Source organism: Jaculus jaculus, chromosome 3, assembly GCF_020740685.1.
Source record: "Jaculus jaculus isolate mJacJac1 chromosome 3, mJacJac1.mat.Y.cur, whole genome shotgun sequence".
NCBI lineage: Eukaryota > Metazoa > Chordata > Mammalia > Rodentia > Dipodidae > Jaculus > Jaculus jaculus.
In genome coordinates this window covers 175729524-175752640 of record NC_059104.1, presented here as the reverse complement: position 1 = coordinate 175752640, position 23117 = coordinate 175729524, and the positions used below count along the sequence as shown (strand labels likewise).

At 48.5% G+C, this 23117-nt stretch overlaps 2 protein-coding genes across 2 annotated transcripts; both read left to right on the top strand.

The window, feature by feature from the left end:
- Positions 1 to 1407: 1407 nt before the first annotated feature.
- Ascl3 (achaete-scute family bHLH transcription factor 3) lies at positions 1408 to 1938 on the top strand. The gene has a single exon (XM_004650686.2). The coding sequence runs from the start codon at positions 1408 to 1410 to the stop codon at positions 1936 to 1938; it is 531 nt and encodes a 176-aa protein (XP_004650743.2).
- A 4608-nt stretch (positions 1939 to 6546) lies between these two features.
- Positions 6547 to 21898, top strand: C3H11orf16 (chromosome 3 C11orf16 homolog). Its single transcript, XM_045146483.1, has 5 exons — positions 6547 to 6673; positions 9244 to 9400; positions 12858 to 13155; positions 14713 to 15369; positions 21598 to 21898. The coding sequence occupies exons 1-5, from the start codon at positions 6585 to 6587 to the stop codon at positions 21789 to 21791; spliced, it is 1395 nt and encodes a 464-aa protein (XP_045002418.1). The 5' UTR covers positions 6547 to 6584; the 3' UTR covers positions 21792 to 21898.
- The last annotated feature ends 1219 nt before the right edge of the window (positions 21899 to 23117 follow it).

Sequence of the window (23117 nt, the reverse complement as noted above, 5' to 3'; positions counted from 1 at the left end):
TTTTCAAGGTAGGGTCTCACTCTAGCCCAGACTGACCTGTAATTCACTATGTAGTCCCAGAGTAGCCTTGAACTCACAGCGATCCTCCTACCTCTGCCTCCCGAGTGCTGGGATTAAAGGTGTGTGCCACCATGCCTGGATTAGTTTTAAATGGACTTTTATAATCACACTGCAAATGTGAAACAAGCATAGTTCACAATAAATAAAAGTTTGGGGCTGGAGAGATGGCTTAGCGGTTAAGCGCTTGCCTGTGAAGCCTAAGGACCCCGGTTCGAGGCTCGGTTCCCCAGGTCCCACGTTAGCCAGATGCACAAGGGGGCGCACGCGTCTGGAGTTCGTTTGCAGAGGCTGGAAGCCCTGGCGCGCCCATTCTCTCTCTCTCCCTCTATCTGTCTTTCTCTCTGTGTCTGTTGCTCTCAAATAAATAAATAAAAAATTTAAAAAAAAAGTTTGCAGTAAAAATATCACATTCAAAAATATATATATCACATTCTATCAAGATACTATTGCTTGTTTGAAGGGGATTAGAAAGCACCCACGTGCCATGGAAGTCCCATTCACAGCGTCACACTCGTGTCTGGAGTTCAACTACAGTGGCTAGAGGCCCTGGCCATGCCAATCCTCTCTGTTTTTCTTTCTCTCCCTCATAAAAAAAGTCTTCCCACCAGGCGTGGTGGCGCATGCCTTTAATCCCAGCACTCGGGAGGCAGAGGTAGGAGGATTGCCATGAGTTTGAGGCCACCCTGAGACTACAGAGTTAATTCCAGGTCAGCCTGGACCAGAGTGAGACTCTACCTCGAAAAAAAAAAAAAAAAAAAAAGTCCTCTCAAGGGCTGCAGAGATGGCTCAGCTATAAAGGTGCTTGTTTGAAAAGCCTAACAACACAGGTTCAATTGCCCAATACCCACATAAAGCCAGGTACAAAAGTGGTGCATACATCTGGAATTCATTTGCAGAGGCTAGAGGTCATGGCATGCCCATTCTTTACCTCCAACCCCCCTCCTTGCAAATAATTGATAAAAGGGGCCAAAGAGATGACCAGCAGGTTTTGCAAGCAACCATGTTTAACTGCTGAGCCATCTTCTTAGCCCCTTGTCTTGATTTTCTTTTGGAGTGTCTCACTATGTAGTTCATGCTGGTGTCAAACTCATTATGTAGTCTAGGCTGGCCTCACACTTGCATTGATCCTCCTGCCTCAACCTCCCAAGCAGTGAAGTTGCACTTGTGAACCACCCAGCTCCTGAATGCAGACTGTCAGAACTCCATCTGCGTACCCAAATGACCACGCGAGCTAGTTATCAAATAGCAAGTCTTTAAAACATTGATCTCCAAAAAGTCAATCATGCCTGTCCTCTTTTGAGCTGGCCAACTTAATAAACTTGGTTCTATTTCTAGGTTAAAGAGGAAATGATGGACAACAGAAGCTACCCTAACACACCAGACCAACTTCCTGTCTTCTCTGAATCTGCCCACTTGCCACTGCCCAGGTCCTTCTATCTGGACCCGATGGTCACTGTGCACTTGTACCCTGAGGCCCCGGTGCCATCTCCTTACCCGGAAGACCTGCCCTTGCTACCTTTTCCCAGTGACGCCCTGATCATGGAAAGTTATGGCGAACCCTGTCCCTTCCCCTTCCCGGTGCCTTATCCACATTACAGGAGATGTGAGTACGCCTACGGGCCAGGCTTTATCCGGAAAAGGAATGAGCGAGAAAGGCAGCGCGTCAAGTGTGTCAACGAAGGCTACGCCAGGCTCCGGCATCACCTGCCCGAGGAGTATTTGGAGAAACGGCTCAGCAAAGTGGAAACCCTGAGAGCTGCGATTAAGTACATCAACTACCTCCAGTCTCTGCTGTACCCCGACGAAGGCCACACCAAGAAGAGTCCTGGGACAGCCCCCCGCTGCCGCCCCACTGACCCTATTTTTAGAATCGTTTGAGTCAGCATTTTCCAAGTAGAAACAAGTCCTTCACAAAATGGGATCTCCTGCAGCATCGCTGAATAGTTGCTCCTGGATGTAAATTCTTTTTTTTTTTTTTTTTTTTTTTTTATTGGTAGGGTCTCACTCTAGCCCAGGCTGACCTGGAATTCACTATGTAGTCTCAGGGTGGCCTCGAACTCACAGTGATCCTCCTACCTCTGCCCCTCCAGTGCTGGGATTAAAGTCGTACGCCACCACGCCCGGCTCCCTTGATATCATTTCTGAGAAGGCAAATGGACCCTCCAGTGCTACGCTGAATGTAAACTGTCTTATGTCGACTGAGAGAAGGCGCTGTTTGTTTCTTTGGAGAACTCTAAGGGAACAGGGGTCCCCAGGATTCATGTAGCTGTCATCCCATCCTCGCACAGGTGCCCAGGCTCAGCTCTGGGAGGCTCTCCTCCAAACATGGGAAGCCTGACAAGTGATTACGGAATGCGAGGCAATTACAGTGCAGCTCCCTTGAGCTGTCACAGTGCAGAGGTGGGATTGACTTGGGGTTGACCAGAAGCCAGGATGAGCAGCATCTCAGCAAAAGCAAAAGTAGTTTGCACACCTTTCTTCTTGAGGCTGGAGAGATGGCTTAGCGGTTAGGGCGCTTGCCTCCAAAGCAAAGACTTAGGTTCGATTCCCCAAGATCTATGTAAACCAGATACGCAAGGTGGTGTGCATGTCTGGGGTTCGTTTGCAGCAGCCGGAGGCCCTGGCGTGTGCCCATTCTCATTTTCTTTCTGCCCCTTTCTCTTTCAAATAAATAAAACTAAAATATTTATTTTAAATATACATATTTTTAAAACTTTCTTGTCACTTGAAATCCTTTTAGACTTATCTGTTTCCTGCATGCAGACTTCCTTCGCTTAGTACAAGGCTTAAGAGTCTGGAATCTTCTCGCTCAGTTTGAAGTGACTCTTCTTTCTCCGCTCCATGTCTGGCTTTTCATCCACCAGATGGTAATCATAATAGCAAGTTTTGCGGGGTGCGGTGGCAAACGCCTTTAATCACAACACTCAGGAGGTAGAGGTAGGAGGATCTCCATGAGTTCGAGGCCATCGTGAGACTACATAGTGAATTCCAGGTCAGCCTGGACTAGAGTGAGAAGCTACCTAAAAAAAAAAAAAAAAGCCTAGAACGTTCCCATGTGTTCATGATGAGGATTAACCATGCCTGGCACCTGGTGAGGGTCCACAAGCACTGCTTTGTGTTACCATCACTCTCCTAACCCTGTCTTGTGCTGTGCTGTGCCCCTCCTCTAGCCACTAGGGTGCCAGGGGACTCCAGGTGGCAGGCCTTTCCTTCCACCCTGCAAGGAGAGTCCCCACCCTCCACCCTGGAGCCCGCCTCACAGAGTCTGCCACTTTAGCCCCTCCCTCCTCTCAACTCCCAGGGGCGTCTGTCACCAAGCCCAGTCAGGACTTCCCACACGCCATCCGTGACACTCACCTGTGCTGCTGTGTGTCTCATGACATCTTTTCCAACTTCTTATCCCAGCCATCACTGTACCTTTATTTTGCTTATGTTTCTCCTATCCTGTATCTTTATATCTCTCTCTCTCTTTTATGAAGATATTTATGTACCTGTGGGAGAGAGAGCGAAGAAACGGAGGGAGAGAGCGAGAACAAGGACATATGAATGAATATGGACACCCCAGGGCCTCTGGTGGCTGTAAACAAACTAGATGCATGTGCTCCTTTGTATGTTTGGCTTCCGACAGGCCTGCAGGCTTTGCAAACAAGCTCCGTTAACTGCCGAGCCATCTCCCCAGCCCTATCTGCTGTCTTTTAAGCAACGAATTACCAGTCTCGTTCCTCGCATCTTCCTCAAATCCTGCAAAGAGCCTCCACTCAGCAGCTGTCAGGGAATATTTGTTCACCGGGTTCCTGTCACCTGGATCAGGACCATTGTTGACCATCTCATTTCTGACCCCCTCAGCTGGTTCTTCCCTCACTGACACTCTGATTTCAGGTCACTTGGTTGCTCAAACTGCCTGATGTCTTTGTTTTGACTACAGTGCTGTTTAAATGGAGTCACTTAGTTTTCAAAACTTCCTACAATCTGTCTCCATCCCAAACATCTACATCTTGATTTTCCAAGGACACCCATTCCCCAAAAAGGGAGAAATCACAGACTTACAGATGCCCCCTTCTCTCTTTACTCTCACTTCCTACTTAGAGCACTCTCTCTTCCTCACAACTGCTGAAATCCCACTGTCCTCTCCAGTGATCCTCTGACGGAGGCCATCATGAGCCTTTCTTAGACTCTAACCTTGTGTGCCAAATAACGAAATAACTCATCCTTTAAGGTGTGGGTGCAGGCCGTAGCTGTTCTCCTGCCTGTAGTTATGCTCATGAGAGAATCATTAGGATGCTTTGGGTTGCAAGTAAGAGAAAAACCCAAGTTGGCATAACCAATAAAAATAACTTACGTGCCGAGCGTGGTGGCACACACCCTTAATCCCAGCACTCAGGAGGCAGAGGTAGGAGGATCGCCATGAGTTTGAGGCCACCCTGAGATGACAGAGTTAATTCCAGGTCAGACTGGACCAGTGTGAGACCTTACCTCGAAAAACTAAAATAATAATAATAATAATAATAATTTACGTAGCCAGGTGTGGTGGCGCACACCTTTAATCCCAGCACTCAGGAGGCAGAGGTAGGAGGAATCACCATGAGTTTGAGGCTGAGACTACATAGCCAATTCCAGGTCAGCCTGGACCAGAGCAAGGCCTTACCTCAAAAAAGGAATTTTATTTGTTCACATAACTGTCAGAAACACCCTGTCTTCTCTAGATCTTTCCTCTGTGACTTTCTTGGGGAAATAGCTTTGGTATCACAAAAAGGCTATCAGAGTCTCTCAGGTATATGCCTCCCTACTCACAGGTAGGAAGAAAGAGAAAGTCTATAACCCAAGATTCCTGACTGGAGGGACTTGGGGACATAATGAACCCCAGTGGCCAGGAGAATGGGGGTGCTGGTTGGCAGTTTCACCCTAGGAACTGGAGCACAGTCAGCATCGATGTACCTGGATCCACAACCCAATGTCCCTGCACGGTATTTTTGTTATTTTCCTTTGAAGGCAGTACCACACTTACTCAGGGCCCAGTGACTGTCAGAGGTCTCAAAATACCAGTTTCCTCCAGTGGAGAGCGGACTGTAGACTTCTGTGCCCTCGATCACAGCGTGAATTCCTCACGCTCCCACTAACACCTCAGGAGAGCTGTGTAAAGTACAGACAGACGTGTTCATGAGTCTGCTCGTTTTATTTTTTTTTAATTTTTTTAATTAATTTATTTATTTGAGAGTGACAGACACAGAGAGAAAGACAGATAGAGGGAGAGAGAGAGAATGGGCGCGCCAGGGCTTCCAGCCTCTGCAAACGAACTCCAGACGCGTGCGCCCCCTTGTGCATCTGGCTAACGTGGGACCTGGGGAACCGAGCCTCGAACCGGGGTCCTTAAGCTTCACAGGCAAGCGCTTAACCGCTAAGCCATCTCTCCAGCCCTGCTCGTTTTATTTTAAACCATGACAGCATCTCTCGTCCCCAGGCCATCCTAGTGGCTCCCCAACCCAGGCTCCTGCCTACACAGGTTCAAGACAGAAGGGAGCCGGAGTTCTAGCCTTTAGCTACCTCTCATGGGGCTCCACTTAGATCCCCGAGGGCTTTGCATCAGGAGGAGACAACTCTCAAAGGGAGGGGACAGAACGCGCCTTTCTCTCTCTCTGCACCAACCCTAGGTCTCCCACACTGACCCCTCTGCGCATGCTCAGTTCTGTCATGCCCAGCTGTGTCCCTGCTGTCTCACATCCCTGGCAACCTGCTTGGCAACCAGGACTCTGTTGGGCCAAGTCCCTGAGCTCAGATGAAACTGAAGTTGGGACCAGGCTGAGGTCCGGGCCAGGCTTGGGGCTGTGGGTAAGTCCCTCTGGGGTCAGATCTGAAGACGCCTGGGGAGGGGATGGCCCCTCCAGATCTCAGCTCCACCTGGGGCCAGAGTTGCCTGCAGGTGTGAGCAGGTTAGGTGTGGAGTCTGTGGCTTCGGTTAGGGGGTCACTTGGTCTGGGCTGGGGGTGAAAGGGAAGCGTGGGCTGACTCCAGGAGTCCCTGGCGCTGGGGAGGAGGAGGGAGGAGAGGGCTGGATCCTTTCCATGAGCGGCAACAGGACGTGAGCGCGCAGCGCTGAAGGAGTTCAAGATAGACATAAAGTGAATTCTCGCCGGGCGGGCGTGGTGATCCCAGCATCGGGGAGGCAGAGGTAGCAGGGTCGCCGTGAGTTCGAAGCCACCCTGAGACTACCTGGTGAATTCCAGGTCCGCCTGCCCCTACCTCGAAAAAACAAAAACAAACAAACAAACAAAAAAAAGTGAATTCTCTAGGATCGCAGCAGCCCTCGCCTTTCCTGAGCTGAGGACCCCCAAGGCAGCCCCTGAAGCGGATGATCCAGAGCGAGCCGGTGTCTGCGGGAGCCGCGGAGGGGCGGTGGCCCGCCGCCCAGGCGCCCTCTGCTGGGCGGAGGCTGCAGCTCGGGTCATGCGGGGCGCCTCTTCCAGGGGAGTTCTGCGAAGTCCATGGAACCCTCCACGGGGCCCAAATACTGCAGTGTGACCGAAACCATGAAGAACCCACCCCGGGACGGGGCTGCATCACTCTGTCCCTTTGTCTTGCGAGAGCCCTGGCTGCCCTGGCACCACACGCTCACCAGGTACTGGCTTCTCCCCCCTCCCCCACCAGCCCTCTGTCTCCTCTGTTCCTGGTCCTATCTGGTGTCCCATGGGGAGAGAGAGATCTTGCTTCCTGGGAAGGCCGGCAGGGTTCTTTCCTTACTGATGATTTGCGTGGGGCCTGCCTCTTACCCCATCCTACCCTGTGCTCCCCGTGTCCTCCTTGGTGACCTGTGTCCTCATGCCCGCCTCCTACTGGGTTCTTGGGCTCTAACTCAGGACCTCATGTCAAGGCAAGCACTTTACTGACAGAGCTATGGCCTGGCGTTTTGTAATTTTGCTTTTATGAGAGAGAGAGCGAGAGAGAGAGAGCAAGGAGTGGGGGGAGGGAGAGAGAGAGAGGATTGGCATGTCAGGGCCTCCAGCCACTGCAGTGGAACTCCAGGGCGCACATGTGCAAGCGTGTATCACCTTGTGCATCTGGCTCACATGGGATCTGGAGACTCTAACATGGATCCTTAGGCTTCTTAGGCAAGCACAGTGTGGTGGTTTGAGTCAGCTGTCCCCCATAAACTCAGGTGTTCTGAATGCTAGGTTCCCAGCTGATGGAGATTTGAGAATTAACACCTCATGGAGGCAGTGTATTGTTGGGGGCAGGCTTATGGGTGTTACAGCCAGTGTCCCCTTGCCAGTGTTGGGTACACTCTCCTGTTGCTATGGTCCACCTGATGTTGGCTAAGGGGTGATGTCCACCCTCTGCTCATGTTGCCGTTTTCCCTGCTCCTGGTTGGGTGATTTCTACCAGCAATGCGAACCTGACTGCAACACACTTTAACTGCTAAGCCATCTCTCCAGCCCTGGCCTGGCTTTTTGTAGCAGAGTTGTGGCTATCATGGTAGCAAGGTGTGGGAGAAGGCAGTCAGGGTTGATCAATTATACTTTCTGGCATATTCTGCCATCAGCTGTGAGCCTTGCTGTGTCACATATGAGAAATTAGGGTTCTGAAGCCATCAACTAATGTGGATTCTCCATGTCTCTCAGGTTCCCTCAGTATTTATTGTACATGAAGTTCAACAACTGTCATCAAGAGAGGGTCCACCTCCTGGGTTCCCCTTCATGGTTTAAGATACTTAAATAGACAAGGCTTGGTTTGGTTACCTTAAAACATGTTATATCCAGTCCCAAAAATAATGCTCCTTTTATGGTATTCGCCTTCTACCCCTCCCAAAAATTGGTCTGTCTTACAGGAATCCATATTCAATATGGATTCTGTTGTCCGTACCCTTGTATGTGAAGGGAAGGATGGGTTTCCCTCAGGAGCCTATGACACTGAGGAGGAGGAAGGGAAAAGTGACCTGTATTGAGCAATTACCATGCCAGGTGCTTTCCATGTCTATGTGCTGAGTGGAAACTGAGGGGCAGATTTTAAGAAAACACACAGGCCAACAAGTTTCCTTCACAAATCCTATCCGCACATTGACAGTTGAGAGTCCTCAACTGTCCAGGGTTTTCCAGAACAGTGTCCTCAGTCGGCTGTCCAAGTGTGACTACAAGAGGGCAAACATAAGCTGTGTAAGTTCCAGGGATCTGTGTACCTAAGTGAGGGACGTGCCAGCCTGCATGGCCTTAAATTCTTGCTTGTGTTCCTCATTCATCTGTTTAGACCCTTCTGTTCAAGGCCCAGTTAAACACCTTTGTTTTTTTGTTTTGTTTTGTTTTGTTTTGTTTTGTTTTCGAGGTAGGGTCTCACTCTAGCCCAGGCTGACCTGGAATTCACTATGGAGTCTCAGGCTGGCCTTGAACTCACGGCGATCCTCCTATCTCTGCCTCCTGAGTGCTGCGATTAAAGGCGTGCGCCACCACGCCCGGCTCAGTTAAACAACTTTGTATTTAGCCTTGTCCCCAAAACCGCTTCTTCCAAAACCCAGACCCCTCACTCTGTAGCCCCCAGACCAGCAGGTCCTGCCTGCACATTCCCCAGAACGGAACCTCCTTTTGGCTGCTCTTCAGCCCTCCGTCAGCTCCTTGGTGCTGCCCCTCCCCCATTCCAGCACTTCGCATCCTTCTGACCCCTCAGCACCAACTCCCTTAAAGTTTTGCTCCTTTGTCACTTTATTTTTATTTTTTATTTTTTGGTTTTTCGAGGTAGGGTCTCACACTAGCCCAAGCTGACCTGGAATTTACTCTATAGTCTCACATGGTCTTGAACGCATGGCAATCCTCCCACCTCTGCCTCCTGAGTGCTGGGATTAAAGGCGTGTGCCACCATGCCCGGCTTCCTTTTATCCACACTTCTATGTTTCATTCTGGAATCCTGAACGTGACTTTGGGATCCACCTCCCAGGTCGCCCTTTAAGCATTAACTTAGATATGCAAGGCTCGTTTTGGTTTCTTTGAAATAATACCTAGTCCAAAAACATGATGTACCCTTTATAGTTTTTTTGCCTTCCTCCTCCCCAAAATTTGTCTGTTTACAAACTGCCACATCCAGCACGAATCCCCTCGTATACCATTCTCATGCCGTGATACTTCTCAGATCTGTGAATTGTGTTTCTTGCTGTTTGGGGGACTTGGTGTCCCCCTCCCCTAATTTCACTGGACTTCTTTCCAGGTATGGCTCTGCTCACCCATGTCTCCATGTTAAGGACCCAGCTTGGCAGGGTCCTGGCAGGCTGGAAGGAGCTGAGGGTGCTGCGGGTACCTGGGTCCTGGCAAGAAGGGAACCGGATGGATTTTATTATCGGGCGCAGATAAAGGTGGCTCCAGAGGCAAGTCTCTCTTCCCCAGCAGCTCTCTGACATGCTCCCCTGGGTGGCCTTGTTGTAACCGATCTGACCAGGCTGAGCTGCGTGTGCCTGGCATCTTAGTTTCTTGGTAAGCACAGGTCTTTCATCGTGAGACCGAGGACGTAAGCTGGCGCTGGCGCTGCTGGCAAGGTTGGTTCTTGCTGCGGGCTGTGAGGAAGAATCCATCCCATGGCCCTCTCTCAGCTTCTAGTGTTTCCTGTCAATCACAGCTATCTCCTGGCTTATGGAAGCATCTGCCTGACCTCCGACTTCAACTTCACATGGAATGCTCCCTGAATGTGTCCAAATTGCCCCTGCGGAAGGGAGACCGATCATGCTAGGTTAGGGGGCCTGCTATGCTCATGACAACTTCATCTTAACTAATTGCAGTGATCCTATTCCCAGATAAGATTCCAAGATACTCCCAGGATTTCAAAATATGAATTAGGAAAGTAAAATATAATCCAGTCTATAACAGTGAATAAAATGCACATCAAAACTGCTCTGGTGTTCATTATGGCAGCACAAATATTAACATTGGAAGTATGTCGGGATCAGGATGGCCCCCGTGCGAGGATGGCATGCCAAGTCAGCTCATGACATGTTCCATACTAGAAAAAAAAAGCTCTGCCAGGAGTGGTGACACGTGCCTTTAATCCCAGCACTTGGGAGGCAGAGGTAGGAGGACCACAGTGAGTTCGAGGCCACGCTGAGACTACGGAGTGAGTTCCAGGTCAGTCTTAGCTACAGCAAGACCCTACCTTGATAAAACCAAGAAAAAAAAATTTTTTTTTAAAATGGCTTTGGATGTAGCTCAGTTGGTAGAATGCTTGCCTAGAATGCATGAAACCCTGGGTTCCCCCCCACACACACACCAGTACCACATAAACTGGGTGTGTTAGCATATTCCTGTAATCCCACCATGGGGGAGATAAAGGCAGGAGGATCAAAAATTCCCAGTTATCCTCAGCTACATTGTGAGTTTGAGGGCTTTATGAGTGAGGCCCAGTCTCAAAAACAAAAAACAAAAAAGTACCGTGCTCAGAAAAATTCAGCATGCTAACTTATGGGTACAAGTGTGAGAGCAAAAGCAACAGGAGGTTTTGCACATGCACGTACATAGGAGTGTGTTCCTGGCCTGCCAGGAGCCAGGCCTGGGGTTCAGTAAACTCAAGCAGAGTGGCAACCTCCTGGGCACTGTTCTTTTTGGAGTCAGATGTGCCTGCCACAAAGGATGTGTGGAGAGCCAGAGGAATCTTGGGTACCGGTCCTTGCCTTGCTCTTTGTTTGAGGAAGCGTGTCTTGGGGGTTCCTGCTGCTGGCCCCTGCTGCTGGGGCCTCCTGTCTCCGCGGCCCATCTGGCTGTGGCAGCTCTAGGTCTACAGATGACTGCACTCCCGTGCCCGGCTTTACGTGCGCTCTGGGAATCCAACTCAGTTTCCCACACTTACATAGTAAGCATTTTTTAACCAAAGGAAGAGGCAGATAGAGAGAGAGAATGGGCACACCAGGGCCTCCAGTCCCTGCAAACGAACTCTAGATGCATGCACCCCTTTGTGCATTGGCTAACGTGGGTCCTGGGGAATCGAGCCTAGAACCAGGGTCCTTAGGCTTCACAGGCAAGCGCTTAACCGCTAAGCCATCTCTCCAACCCAGCTTCTCGTTTTAATTAGCTTAAGTACTTTGGTAAAACCTTCCCTCGTGGGCTGCAGGCGTGTTAGGGCCACGTGTGGATGCAGTCACTCCTTGCCCACGGAGCCTCACAGACAAACAGCAAGCCATCCCTGGCTGGTGTTGAATATAGGAACACGTTGATCAGTTGTGTTGAGAGAAAGGGAGTGAACTGGGGAAAATACAGAAAAACCCAGGTTACTCCTGGAATTAAGCCAGAGAAACTTGGTCAGAGGAAAGAAAAACAGGAAACGGAAGTGAATGGACAGGGAAAGTTAGGAAGTGGTAAGATGTTGATAAGAAGAGGTGGAAGGAAGAGACCAGTCCTGTAGCCTGTGCATCTCGGCTTAGTGAGCTCTGTGCAGCACCTGGATTTGACTTCTCCTCTCTCCTCCCTTCTCCTCTCCTCTCCTCCCCTCCTCTCTCCTCTCCTCCCTTCTCCTCCACTCTTCTCCCCTCCTCTCTCCTCTCCTTTCTCCTGTTTTCTTCTTCTCTTTTACTTTTTGTGAGATAAAATCTCTTGTATCCCAGGCTGGCCTTGAACTTTCTATGTAACCAAGGATGAACTTGAAATTCGTATCCTCCTGCCTCCACCTTCTGAGTTCTGGAATTACAGGCATGCACTATCACTTCTGGTATTGATGGTGCTGGGGACGAACCCCAGGGTTTCCTGCATACTAGGCGACCACTCTCCCAAACGAGCTATGTACCCATACCCAGACCCTTGTCTCTGGACTTCACTGGAGAGTCTTTGTTATTTGTAAGGAAGACCCAGGGCTAGGTATTCCCTATTGTACTTGATTTTGTTTGTTTTTTCAAGGTAGGGTTTTACTCTAGCCCAGGCTGACCTGGAATGCACTTTGTAGTCTTTGGGTAGCCCTTAACTCTCAGCAATCCTCCTACCTCTGCCCCCCGAGTGTTAGAATTAAAGGAATGCACCCAAGGATGGCCTCTTTTTTCTTTAATTTTTTTTTAATTTTTATTTATTTGAGAGCGACAGACACAGAGAGAAAGACAGATAGAGGGAGAAAGAGAGAATGGGCGCACCAGGGCTTCCAGCCACTGCAAACAAACTCCAGACGCGTGCGCCCCCTTGTGCATCTGGCTAACGTGGGACCTGGGGAACTCAGGCTTCACAGGCAAGCGCTTAACCGCTAAGCCATCTCTCCAGCCCCTCTTTTTTCTTTGAAAAAAAAAAAAGTTTTTTTGGGTTTTTTTAAGGCATGGTTTCACTCTAGCCCAGGCCAACCTGGAACTCACTATGTAGTCTCAGGGTGGCCTTGAACTCACAGCAATCCTCCTACCTCTGCCTCCCTAGTGCTGGGATTAAAGGCATGTGCCACCACACCCAGCTATTTTTTTTATTATTTATATGAGAGAGAGAGAGAGGTGGGAGGGAGAGAATGGGCACACCAGGGCTGCCAGCTGCTGCAAATGAACTCCAGATGCATGTACCACCTTGTGCATCTGGCTTATGTGGGTCCTGGGGAATCGAACCTGAGTCCTTTGGCTTTGCAGGCAAGTGCCTTAACCACTAAGCCATCTCTCCAGGCCTGTGTTGTTTGTTTTTTTTGAAACTGAGACTCATTCTGTAGCCCCGAATGCCCTGGTGATACTTGCTAGGCAGCCAACATGGCCTGAAACTCACTGACTTTAGACACATGGCAAGTGGGGGGTCCCTCTTACTGGGGTTACAGGCAAGTACCGCCACACCCCCGTCCCATTGTACCTTCCAATGTCAAATCAGATTCTACTTTCTTTCCCACAGCTGGAGAGAAAGGGGGCCTTGGTAGTAGAATTTGAGGCACCCCTTATCTCAAGGCCAAGTCTGCCGGCCCAGCAGCAGAGTGTGGTCTTCAAAGAAGACGTCCTTCAGCTCTCCCCGTCTGTGGAACACTCACTGCAGCCGGGGGACAAGGTGCTGGCGCCCTGGGGCCCGGAGCAGCAGCAGTATGGGCCTGGCACTGTTCTCTTGGGCTTGAAGACAAAACATCCCCAGAGGGGTAAGGAAGCTGCTCTGAACCAGGAGCCCACCAGAAAGAGCATGGCTGGCGATCAGGCCAGAGGTTAGTGGCCTTAGAGCCATGGATAAAAGAATCCTCACGCCTTTTTTTTTTTTAAGTGAGTATCCTATGATTTATTAATTGGCAAAACTAAAAACCAGAATAGATGTGTGAGTACTCATTACAGCTAAGTGTGTTAAGTGGTAATTTTGACTGAACACATATCACATTCTCGTCACTGTAAAGTCAGAAAAATCATAAATTAAACCATTGTAAGTCAAGGACCATCAGTAGTTTGAGTGAAAATCAGTGTAGATTCCAGTTCACAGCGCCAAAACCCCAACCAGAACTTAAAGGCTTCATTTATCCATGTAGTGTTTTCTTAAGTTGGCTCTTACGCATCTAAGTATTTTATTTAAATGTCCGCATTTCTGGGCTGGAGCGATGGCTCAGTGGTTGAGGCACTTGACTGTCTCACGCCTTTTCTTGCACTTAACTCTGGAGTGGCAGCAGATAAGCGACTGTGTCTTCCAGGTGATACTTCTTTTTAAATCAGAGGAAATAGAAGCCACGTGTGGTGGTTCATGTTTGTAGAGTCAGCATGTAGAGGTTGAGCCAGGAGGATGGTCATGAGTTTGTCATGAAGCCAACCTGGGCTATAGAGTGAGAATATCTCAAAACACTGAAAAGAATAAACTAAAACGAGGGCAACAATCTAAAACTACCACGTCTATGTTGATTAGAAAGTTCATACTGAAGCCAGGCATGGTGACACATGCCTTTAATCCCAGCACTTGGGAGGCAGAGGTGGGAGGATCTCCGTGAGTTTGAGGCCACCCTGAGACTACATAGTGAATTCCAGGTCAGCCTGAGCTAGAGCAAGACTCTACCTCAAAAAAACCAATAAATAAATAAGTAAATAAATAAAAAGAAAGACCAAACTGCAGGTCAGGTGTGGTGTGGTGCTGTGTGTCTATAAACTCAGCACATGAGGATCATGGGTTTGAGGACAGCCTGGGCTATATAAGAAGGCCTATCTCAAATAGAAAACAAACAAACAAATAAAAAAACCCATAGTGTGTTAGGGTTATTTGAGAGTCACAGGAGGAATTAATCACCTTCCATCTGTCACCAAGTTCTCCGGGGACTGACAGCCATCCAGAGAATAGAAGCAGGCTTCTCCTGCAATGCTCTTTGGTTTTGCATGAAGAATGGTTCCTCCAGGTTATTAGGTAGCCCAAGAAGCAGGGAGGACAGAGCAAATCCACCAGGAAATGCTGTCTGTGTGGAGCAGGAGAGGGGGCTGTTCCAACACGCCCAGGGGCATGTGAGGAGCCAAGTAGACCAGTGAGATGGGACTCAGGCTTTGCCTTTGGGGATAGAAGGACCCTTACCCCACTATGAAGAAAAGGTTTTTTTTTTTTTTTTTTTTTTGGTTTGTCGAGGTAGGGTCTCACTCTGGTCCAGGCTGACCTGGAATTAACTCTGTCATCTCAGGGTGGCCTTGAACTCATGGCAATCCTCCTACCTCTGCCTCCCGAGTGCTGGGATTAAAGGCGTGAGCCACCACGCCCGGCGAAAAGGTATTTATAACAAAACGTTGCCCGAATCTGTTCACAGCATCAAAGGAGAAAGAAATCACCATTTACTTCTGGAATGGCAAGACAGCTAATGTGCCCCTAAGCAGGGTCAGGTGGGTGTCCCCCACCGTCTGGAAGAAGGCCGTGCAGAGACTGCAGACGCTCCATGCCAGGGAGTGCCCCAGTCCTCTCCCCGGGCGCCCGTGCTGTTCCCCGCTGAGACCTGTCACTGGATGCACCACACACAGGCCTCCTCTGGACACTTCGTTCCTGTGCCCTCCCTGCCGCCCCCATGCCTGCTGCCAGCTGCCATGCCAGGGCTGCCTCTGCTGCTGCCCCTTGGTGGGTCCCACATGGTGGCCTGTAGCTAGCCCCTCAGAGGTCGCAGGCAGAGAACTCCCAGAGTCAGAGGAGAAGCCCACGGCCCCCCAGCCTCTGCCCCTAAAGGGTCCTGAAGAGGAGGCATTGGCAGCACTCCCTCCCATGGCCTCTTCCTCCTCCTCCTCCTCTTCTTCCTGTGAAGAAGACAATTTGGAGAATGATCTGGAGATGGAACTTTTCCCACGACAAATGGTGAGCAGAGCAGTCAACACTGAGCCCATCCTTCCAGAGACATCGCCAAGGCAGAGTGGCGCCCGCCGGCCCGGTTGGAGATACTGGAGGAGAAATGGGGCTGAGCCACGTCCTGGAAAGCCAGGTACACCAAGGGCGGGGCAGGGGTGGTCTTCCACGGCCGGGCTACTGGCTGCCTTTCCTGGGTCTCTTGGGAATCTGGCATACCTGTGCCCTGTGCAGGGCTTGGAAGTAATACTTGAGAGGTAGGCAGTGGGAAAGGAGACCCTTGACAGAGGGAAGTGGCAAGCTTCCATTGAAGGTATGGATAAGAGAGGGAGGATGGACTGACCTTTGTAATCTGCTTTGCCACCCCTACTTAATAGCCTTTTTTGTTGTTGTTGTTTATATTTATTTATTTATTTGGGAGTGACAGAGAGAGAGAGAGAGAGAGAGAGAGAGAGAGAGAGAGAGAGAGAATGGCACACCAAGTCCTTCAGCCACTGCAAATGAACTCCAGATGCATGCTCCCCCTTGTGCATCTGGCTTTCATGTGTCCTGGGGAATTGAGCCTCAAACTGGGACCCTTAGGCTTCACAGGCAAGCACTTAACTGCTAAGCCATCTCTCCAGCCCTGATACCTATCTTTTTAAAGTTTTATTATTTTTTTTCTTCAAGATAGGGTCTCACTCTAGCCTGACCTGGAATTTACTATGTACTCTCAGAGTGGCCTTGAACTCATTGCGATCCTCTACCTTTGCCTCCCAAGTAGTGGGATTAAAGGCATGTGCCATCCCTGGCTAACTTTTATTTTTATTTATTTATTTGCAAGCAGAGAGATAGATATACAGATAGAGAGAATGAGAATGGGTATGCCAGGGCCTGTAGCTGCTGCCAATGAATGCCAGATGCATTTGCCACTTTGTACATCTGGCTTTATGTGGGTCAAGCTATAACTGGTAGTCTGCAGCTGCCCCTAGGTACACCTGGAGCTGACGACACATCTTGGTAGGTATGGTAGTTTTAAGGTATGGCCCCAGAGACTCAGGTGTTTTATTAACAATGAACTTCAATGCCGGGCATGGTGGCGCATGCCTTTAATCCCAGCACTTGGGAGGCAGAGGTAGGAAGATCACGGTGAGTTCAAGGCCACCCTGAGACTAAATAGTGAATTCCAGGTCAGCCTGAGCCAGAGTGAGACCCTACCTTGAAAAACCAAAACAAATAGAACTTCTGTCAGGCATAGTGACACACACCTTGAATCCCAGCACTCGAGACTTGAGAGGCAGAGGTAGTAGCTTGAGGCCAGTCTGGGCTAGAGGTATGAGACCCCACCTCAAAAAACAAAACAAACAAACAAGTTGACTTCCTATTCAAGTCCCCAGCAGACAGATCCCTGCTTAGGGGTTGTGTCACTGGGGGTGAATCTTGGGGTCCAGCTCTAAGGTGTGTGAGGAGCAGTTTGAACTCTGCTTGTGTTTTGTGGTGCTGGCTGTGGGTGGTGTCTCCCTGCTTGGATGTATGAAAGGGAGGCAGCTTCTTCCACAATTGATGGTGCTCCTCTGGACTCCCTCACATAGACATGACCAGAGTTTTGTCTCTTAGATGATTCTAGATCACGTGAAGTTGATAACATTAACCATCACAGGGTACGGTATCTGTGACAGGCGTACTATAACTGAGTGCTCAGGAATACCAGAATTAAGGGCATAAGGATCACTAGGCGCTGTGCGCACTGGGACCCACTGCAAGTCCTTGTTTGAAGCCATTGCCATGTTTTGGGGACAGATGCTTAGCTAGGACTACACAGCCCATGAAGATTTCACTCTTGTCACAGGAGTAAGAATTTTTTTAATGTTTATTTATTTATTTGAAAGTGACAGATAGAGAAAGAGGGAGAGAGAGGGAGAGAATGGGCACACCAGGGTCTCCAGCCACTGCAAACGAACTCCAGACTCATGTGCCCCCTTGTGCATCTGGCTATTGTGGGTCTTGGGGAATTGAGCCTTGAACCAGGGTCCTTAGGCTGCGCAGGCAAGCACTTAACCGCTAAACCATCTCTCCAGCCCAGGAGTAAGAATTTTATCAGTCTTTAGTTCTGAGAAGTTGAGAAATTTTTCTATAGGGAAAAACTTTCTTGAGTGACTCCTCTGGATCCTGGGATTTTGGCACAAGTGGGGGTTTTATATAAGTCTCATGGAGTTGTACTTCACACAAGGGTTACAGGGATTCTCTGGCTTCCAACACAGGATGTCTTTGCCACACCTCTGGCAGGGAAATCATCAGAAGGACAAGGGCCCATGTGTGGCCAGCTGAACCCGTCCTCCCCTCTCCAAGAAGTAATTTGTATTGATGGGGCGGGGGGGAATGTCTGAGGTGTCTGCTATAAATGGTCCTTTGGCTTTCATAATGGCAAACCTCAGTCACAAGTACTGGGAAAGGGACCTGAAGAGCCTGGTTCTGAAGTCATGTTCATGCTGACTGCTCCTCAGCCTCCACTGCTTCCTACTTCAGCACAGCCTGGAGAAATTAAAGCAGCAGGGGGAGGATCAGAGGGCCATGTGATCAGCATGCCCTAGTCCCACATCCCTCTGCTATGGTTTGCTCCATTGAAGTCTCCAGACTGACTCCCAATGCAACTAAGTACAAACAAATTCTCCCTGGCCCTGTGCATACACTATGCATATACTATGCATGCCTCTGCTGTCCAAATCTACACACTTATCTTCGCCTCCCTGTCACTATATTTAAACAGCTAGAACCCATTTTTTCCCCTTAAAATAAATTCCAACAATTAAATATAAAGAAGAGAAATATATGGGGTGGACAGATGGCTTAGAGGTTAAGGGGCTTGCCTGTAAAGCTTAAGGACCCAGGTTTGATTCCCTATACCCACATAAGCCAGATGCACAAGGTGGCACATGTGTCTGAAGTTTGTTTGCAGAGGTTAGAGGCCCTGGTGCACCCGTTCTCTCTATCTGACTCTTTCTATCTCTCTAATAAATAAATAAATAAATAAATAAATAATTTAATTTAATTTAAAAAGAGAAATATAGTAAATTTGGGTTCTGGATCTTTGGTTACACTCCAGGAAAAGCTTAATTTCTAGCCCTGACCCATGGAGCACCATCGGACGTGCTCTGAATCTACACACCACCTGCCTGAGACGAGGCGTGCTGGAAGGGGCTGTTCAGCCCTTGGTACGGATGCCACTGCCTGGCAAAGTTAAATGGCAAGGACTAAACCAAGTGTGGGCCAGAGCTGGAGACAATGGCAAATAACAGTGCTTTTCCTTTCCTTCCAGTTTTTGTGTCCTTTTAAGGAAATGTGCTGTTTTGCTTCTCCTAAAAATGATTGGTATTTAATCAGCACTAAATGTCAGTACTTGATCAGACAGTACTTGATATCAGTTGTCAAGTACTGATGCTTGACTCTTTTAGTCTTGTGATCTGACTGTTAAGAAACCTATTGTATGTGGGTCCTCTGCCCTGCATGCTTTCAGAGACAGGCAGTGAGTGTACTGTTTGCTCCTAACAATTCTAGGGATGCCGGGATGTGGGCTGCCAGCTCTCAGGCTGCTCCTCTCCCTTGCTTGAGACTAAGGCAAGATTCAATGTCTTCCTTTTTAGTTGTTTAAATTTATGTATGTGTGTGGGGGTGCACCAGTGTATATGTGGAGGCCAGAGGACAACCTTAGGTGTTTGCCCTCTTTGTCTGCCCTTTTTTTTTTTTTTTTTTGAGTTAGGGTTTTACTGTAGCTCAGGCTGACCTGGAATTCACTATGTAGTCTCAGGATGGCCTCGAAATCGCAGCAATCTTCCTACCTCTGCCTCCCGAGTGCTGGGATTAAAGGCATGCGCCACCATGCGTGGCTTTTTTTTCTTTTGAAGTAGTGTATCACTCTAGCCCAGGCTGACCTCAAACTCCATCTGTAGTCCCAGGCTGACCTTGAACTCCTTGATCTTCCTACTTCTGCCTCCTGAGTGTTGGGATTAAAGGCGTGCACCACCACACCTGGCTTCTGCCTTCTTTGGAGACAAGGTCTCCCTTGATTTTGCCCCTGAATGTGCACAAGTCTCATGTAGGGATTCTCCGGGCTCTGGCTCTTACTGTCATTAATGCATAGACCACTTTGTATCCAGCTTTACGCAGGTGCTGGGAAAACGAAGTCTGGCTGACAGGTTTGCAAGCAAGAGCATTTAACTGCTGAATCATCTCCCTAGATATATATCTGCTCCTTTAAAAAATATTTTTATAGGGCTGGAGAGATGGCTTAGAGGTTAAGGCATTTGCCTGAGAAGCCTAAGGACCCTGGTTCGATTCCCCAGGATACATGTAATCCAGATGCACAAGGGAGTGCATGCATCTGGAGTTGATTTGCAGTGGCTAAAGGCCCTGGCGTGTCCATTCTCTACCAAATAAATAAAATTTAAAAAATATTTTTTTATAACCAGGCGTGGTGGCACATGCCTCTAATCCCAGCACTTGGGAGTCAGAAGTAGGAGGATCACCATGAATTCGAGGCCATCCTGAGTCTACATAGTGAATTCCAGGTCAGCCTGTGCTAGAGTGAGAACCTGCCTCGAAAAAAACAAAAAAGAAAGCATCATCACACACACACACACACACAATTTATGAGCAGAGGGAGAAAAGAGAGTGAGCATGCCAGGACCTTGCCACTGCAAACAAACTCCAGATGTATGTGCCACTTTGTGTCTGGTTTTACGTGGGTACTTGGTGAATCAAACCAACAAGCCATCTCCCCAGCACTGCTTCCCACTTTGAGACAGGTTCTGCCTATTTGAGACAGGTTCTGGCTTCAAACTCCTGATTCTCCTGCTTCAGTCCCCAAGTGGCGAGATCACAGATGTGTGCCATCATGCCCAACTTATTTCTTCCTTTTAAAACTTTTCTTCAGTCTGGAGAGATGGCTCCGTGGTTAAGGCCCTTGCCTGTAATGCCTAATGACCCAGGTTCAATTCCCCAGTACCCATGTAAAGCCAGATGCACAAAGTGGCACATGTTGTGGAGTTTGTTTACAGTGGCTGGAGGTCCTGGTGCACCCATTCTCCATCTGCTTCTCCCCCTCTGAAATAAATAAAAATAAAATATTTAAAATATTTCCCCTATTCCTCAGAAATTATTTTGCCTTTTTTTAATTTTTTTTTTTTTTTTAATTTTTGGCCAGGATCTCACCATGTAGCCAAGCTAGCTTCACACTCATAGCCCTCCTCTTGCCTCATCCTCTCAAGTGCTAAGATTATAGGCAGGAGACACTATGCCTGGCTGCCTCAATTTGCTAAAACTTGGTTTTTCCATCAGCCTGTTCTCTCTTCTGTGTGCAGAATGCTGATTACAAGTCCCGGAAGCTCCTTCAACAGGGCGGCACTTAGTCACGTTTGGTCCTCCGACTGAGCGTTTGGAAAACATGCTGATAATTCCTCCAACTCTAAATCTGGCTATTAGAAAAATAACCTTTCCCCAAAGCATAATGGTCAGCAGTGACTAATGAACTTTAAGAAAATGTGTGTACATGTGTGGAAGCGGGTATGCGCGAGCCATGGCGTGTGGCAGAGGTCAGAGGGCAACTTCAGGTGGTCTGCCTTCTACCTTTGAGGCAGGACTGTCCTGTCTCTGCCTCCCTTCTTGCTGTGGACACGCTGGGATTAAAGATGCTACCACAGCTTCTGACATGTGTGTGGGTACTGGGGATTCAAACTCAGGGACTTATGTGTGATAAGCACTTGATCCACTGCACCATCTCACCAGCCCAACAGTTTTCTTCTTTTTTTTTGAGGCAGGGTCTCGCTCTAGCCCAGGCTGATAGGGAATTCTCTCTCTAGTCTTAGGCTGGCCTCAAACTCATGGCAATCCTCCTACCTCTGCTTCCCAAGTGCTGGGATTAAAGGTGTGCACCACCAGGCCTAGCACAACTTTCTTTTAAAAAAATTCTTTTGTTCATTTTTGTTTATTTATTTGAGAGTGATAGAGAGAGAGAAAAAGAGGCAGATAGAGAGAGAGAGAGAATGAGTATGCCAGGGCCTCCAGCCACTGCAAACAAACTCCAGACGCGTGCACCCCCTTGTGCATCTGGGTAACGTGGGTCCTGGGGAATCGAGCCTTGAAGCGGGGTCCTTAGGCTTCACAGGCAAGTGCTTAACCACTAAGCCATTAGCCAGGCATGATGGTACATGCCTTTAGCACTTGGGAGGCAGAGGAGGATCACCGTGAGTTCAGGATCACTGTGTGTGCATTTTTTTTTAAAAACAGATACTTGAGAGTTGATTATCCTTGCTATAATTCTGCTTGTCATCAGGACAAATCTCATGATTGGTGACATATAGCCAACATAACTAACTGATCTTGAATTTAGGAACAAGATGCTTCCACATCCAGGAAAAGGAAAAGGACAGAGAACAGGACAGAGTACAGAGGGCACCTGCAGGGACAACCCAGGAGCCAGCCCAGAAAGCAACCAAGAAGCCACAACAGACGCTGCAGGGAGCTCATCACAGAACCCCAAGTTGGGGCATCGCCACACATCAGAGGAGCAGGAATTCTTCTTAAATTAAAAGCCCCAAAGGTCTACTAGGTAAAGCAAAATGTCTGGGAAGGGGTTTCTGAGAGACTCCTTAAGAGGCTCTTTCTGGGGTCACATTTCCATTGAGAATGGTTAAACCACAACCCACATTTTTTTCTATCATTTCTGAAAGCTTATACAGTCCAGGACTCCTGAGAAGATCCCGGTTTAAATGATCTAGGTGTGTTATAGGAATAAGTGAGTTGAGAATAATCAGGCAAAATCCACTGCAGAGAGAGAGAGAGAGCCTTTATTTACACACGGGCCTTCGTTGGCTAATGTCAAAAACTGACAGAGGCCCTGAACTCGGACTGTGTTAGACTTATATATATATATATTTTTTTTTTTTTACAATATTTTGTTTGAATTTTCCCGCGTTTGGAGAGGAGAGAGATTTACATTTGTGAGTGTAGGGTTCTGTCAAATAAGATTAAGTACAGGCAGCTGTCTCCTGAGATAAGGTAGTTACATATTGTCCAAAGGGGTCGGACTCAGAGTCACAGAATTCTTGTTCGCTACCATCAGAGGAATCTCCCCTGCTGCAGCTTCAGAGGAGGGAAGTGCGACATCTGTCGCATATTTATATTTCATATGGATACACTGATTAAGTTCCATCTAATCTAATACAAGCTGGAAACAGTAGATATCAGATATAGATATTAGATATATGCTATTCCTTCAATAGGCGCAGGTCTGCTTTACTAAGCTTTGCCTGTGGGCATCCATTCCTCATAGGAATACTACTATAGCTCAAACAGTTTTCATGGCCTACTGGTTTTTTTTCCTGAGGAAAGGCTTGCTGTGTTTGGTGCAGTGATATACTAGGCAACTGAACTAGGAGGTTACAACAGCACTTGGTGGGTTGGCTGTAAAAAATTTGGAGTGTGGTGGCTTATGCCTGCAATCTTAGTATCTGGGCGGCTGAAGCAGGCTTGCTGCAAGCTTGAGGCCAGCCTGGTTGACATATAGTGAGGTCTGGGCTAGGCTGAGCTATAGTGTGAGCCCATTTCAACACCGTCAAAAGTTTGGGATATATCAGTTTCCTTCTAGGTTGGCCTCAAGCTATGTAGCCAAGGGTGTCCTAGAACTTGATTCCCCTGTTTTACCTACTGAGTGCTGGGGTTCCCGTGGTGCATCCCAGGCAAGCACTCTGCTGAGTTCTATCCCCAGCTCTCAGTGACTTTGTAAAGTCAGTGATTTTTAGAAACTAGTTTATGTGTGTATTTATTTATAAGCAGAGACAGAGAGAATGGGCAAGCCAGGGCCTCCAGCCACTACAAAGAAATTCCAGATGCATGTGCCACTTTGTGCAA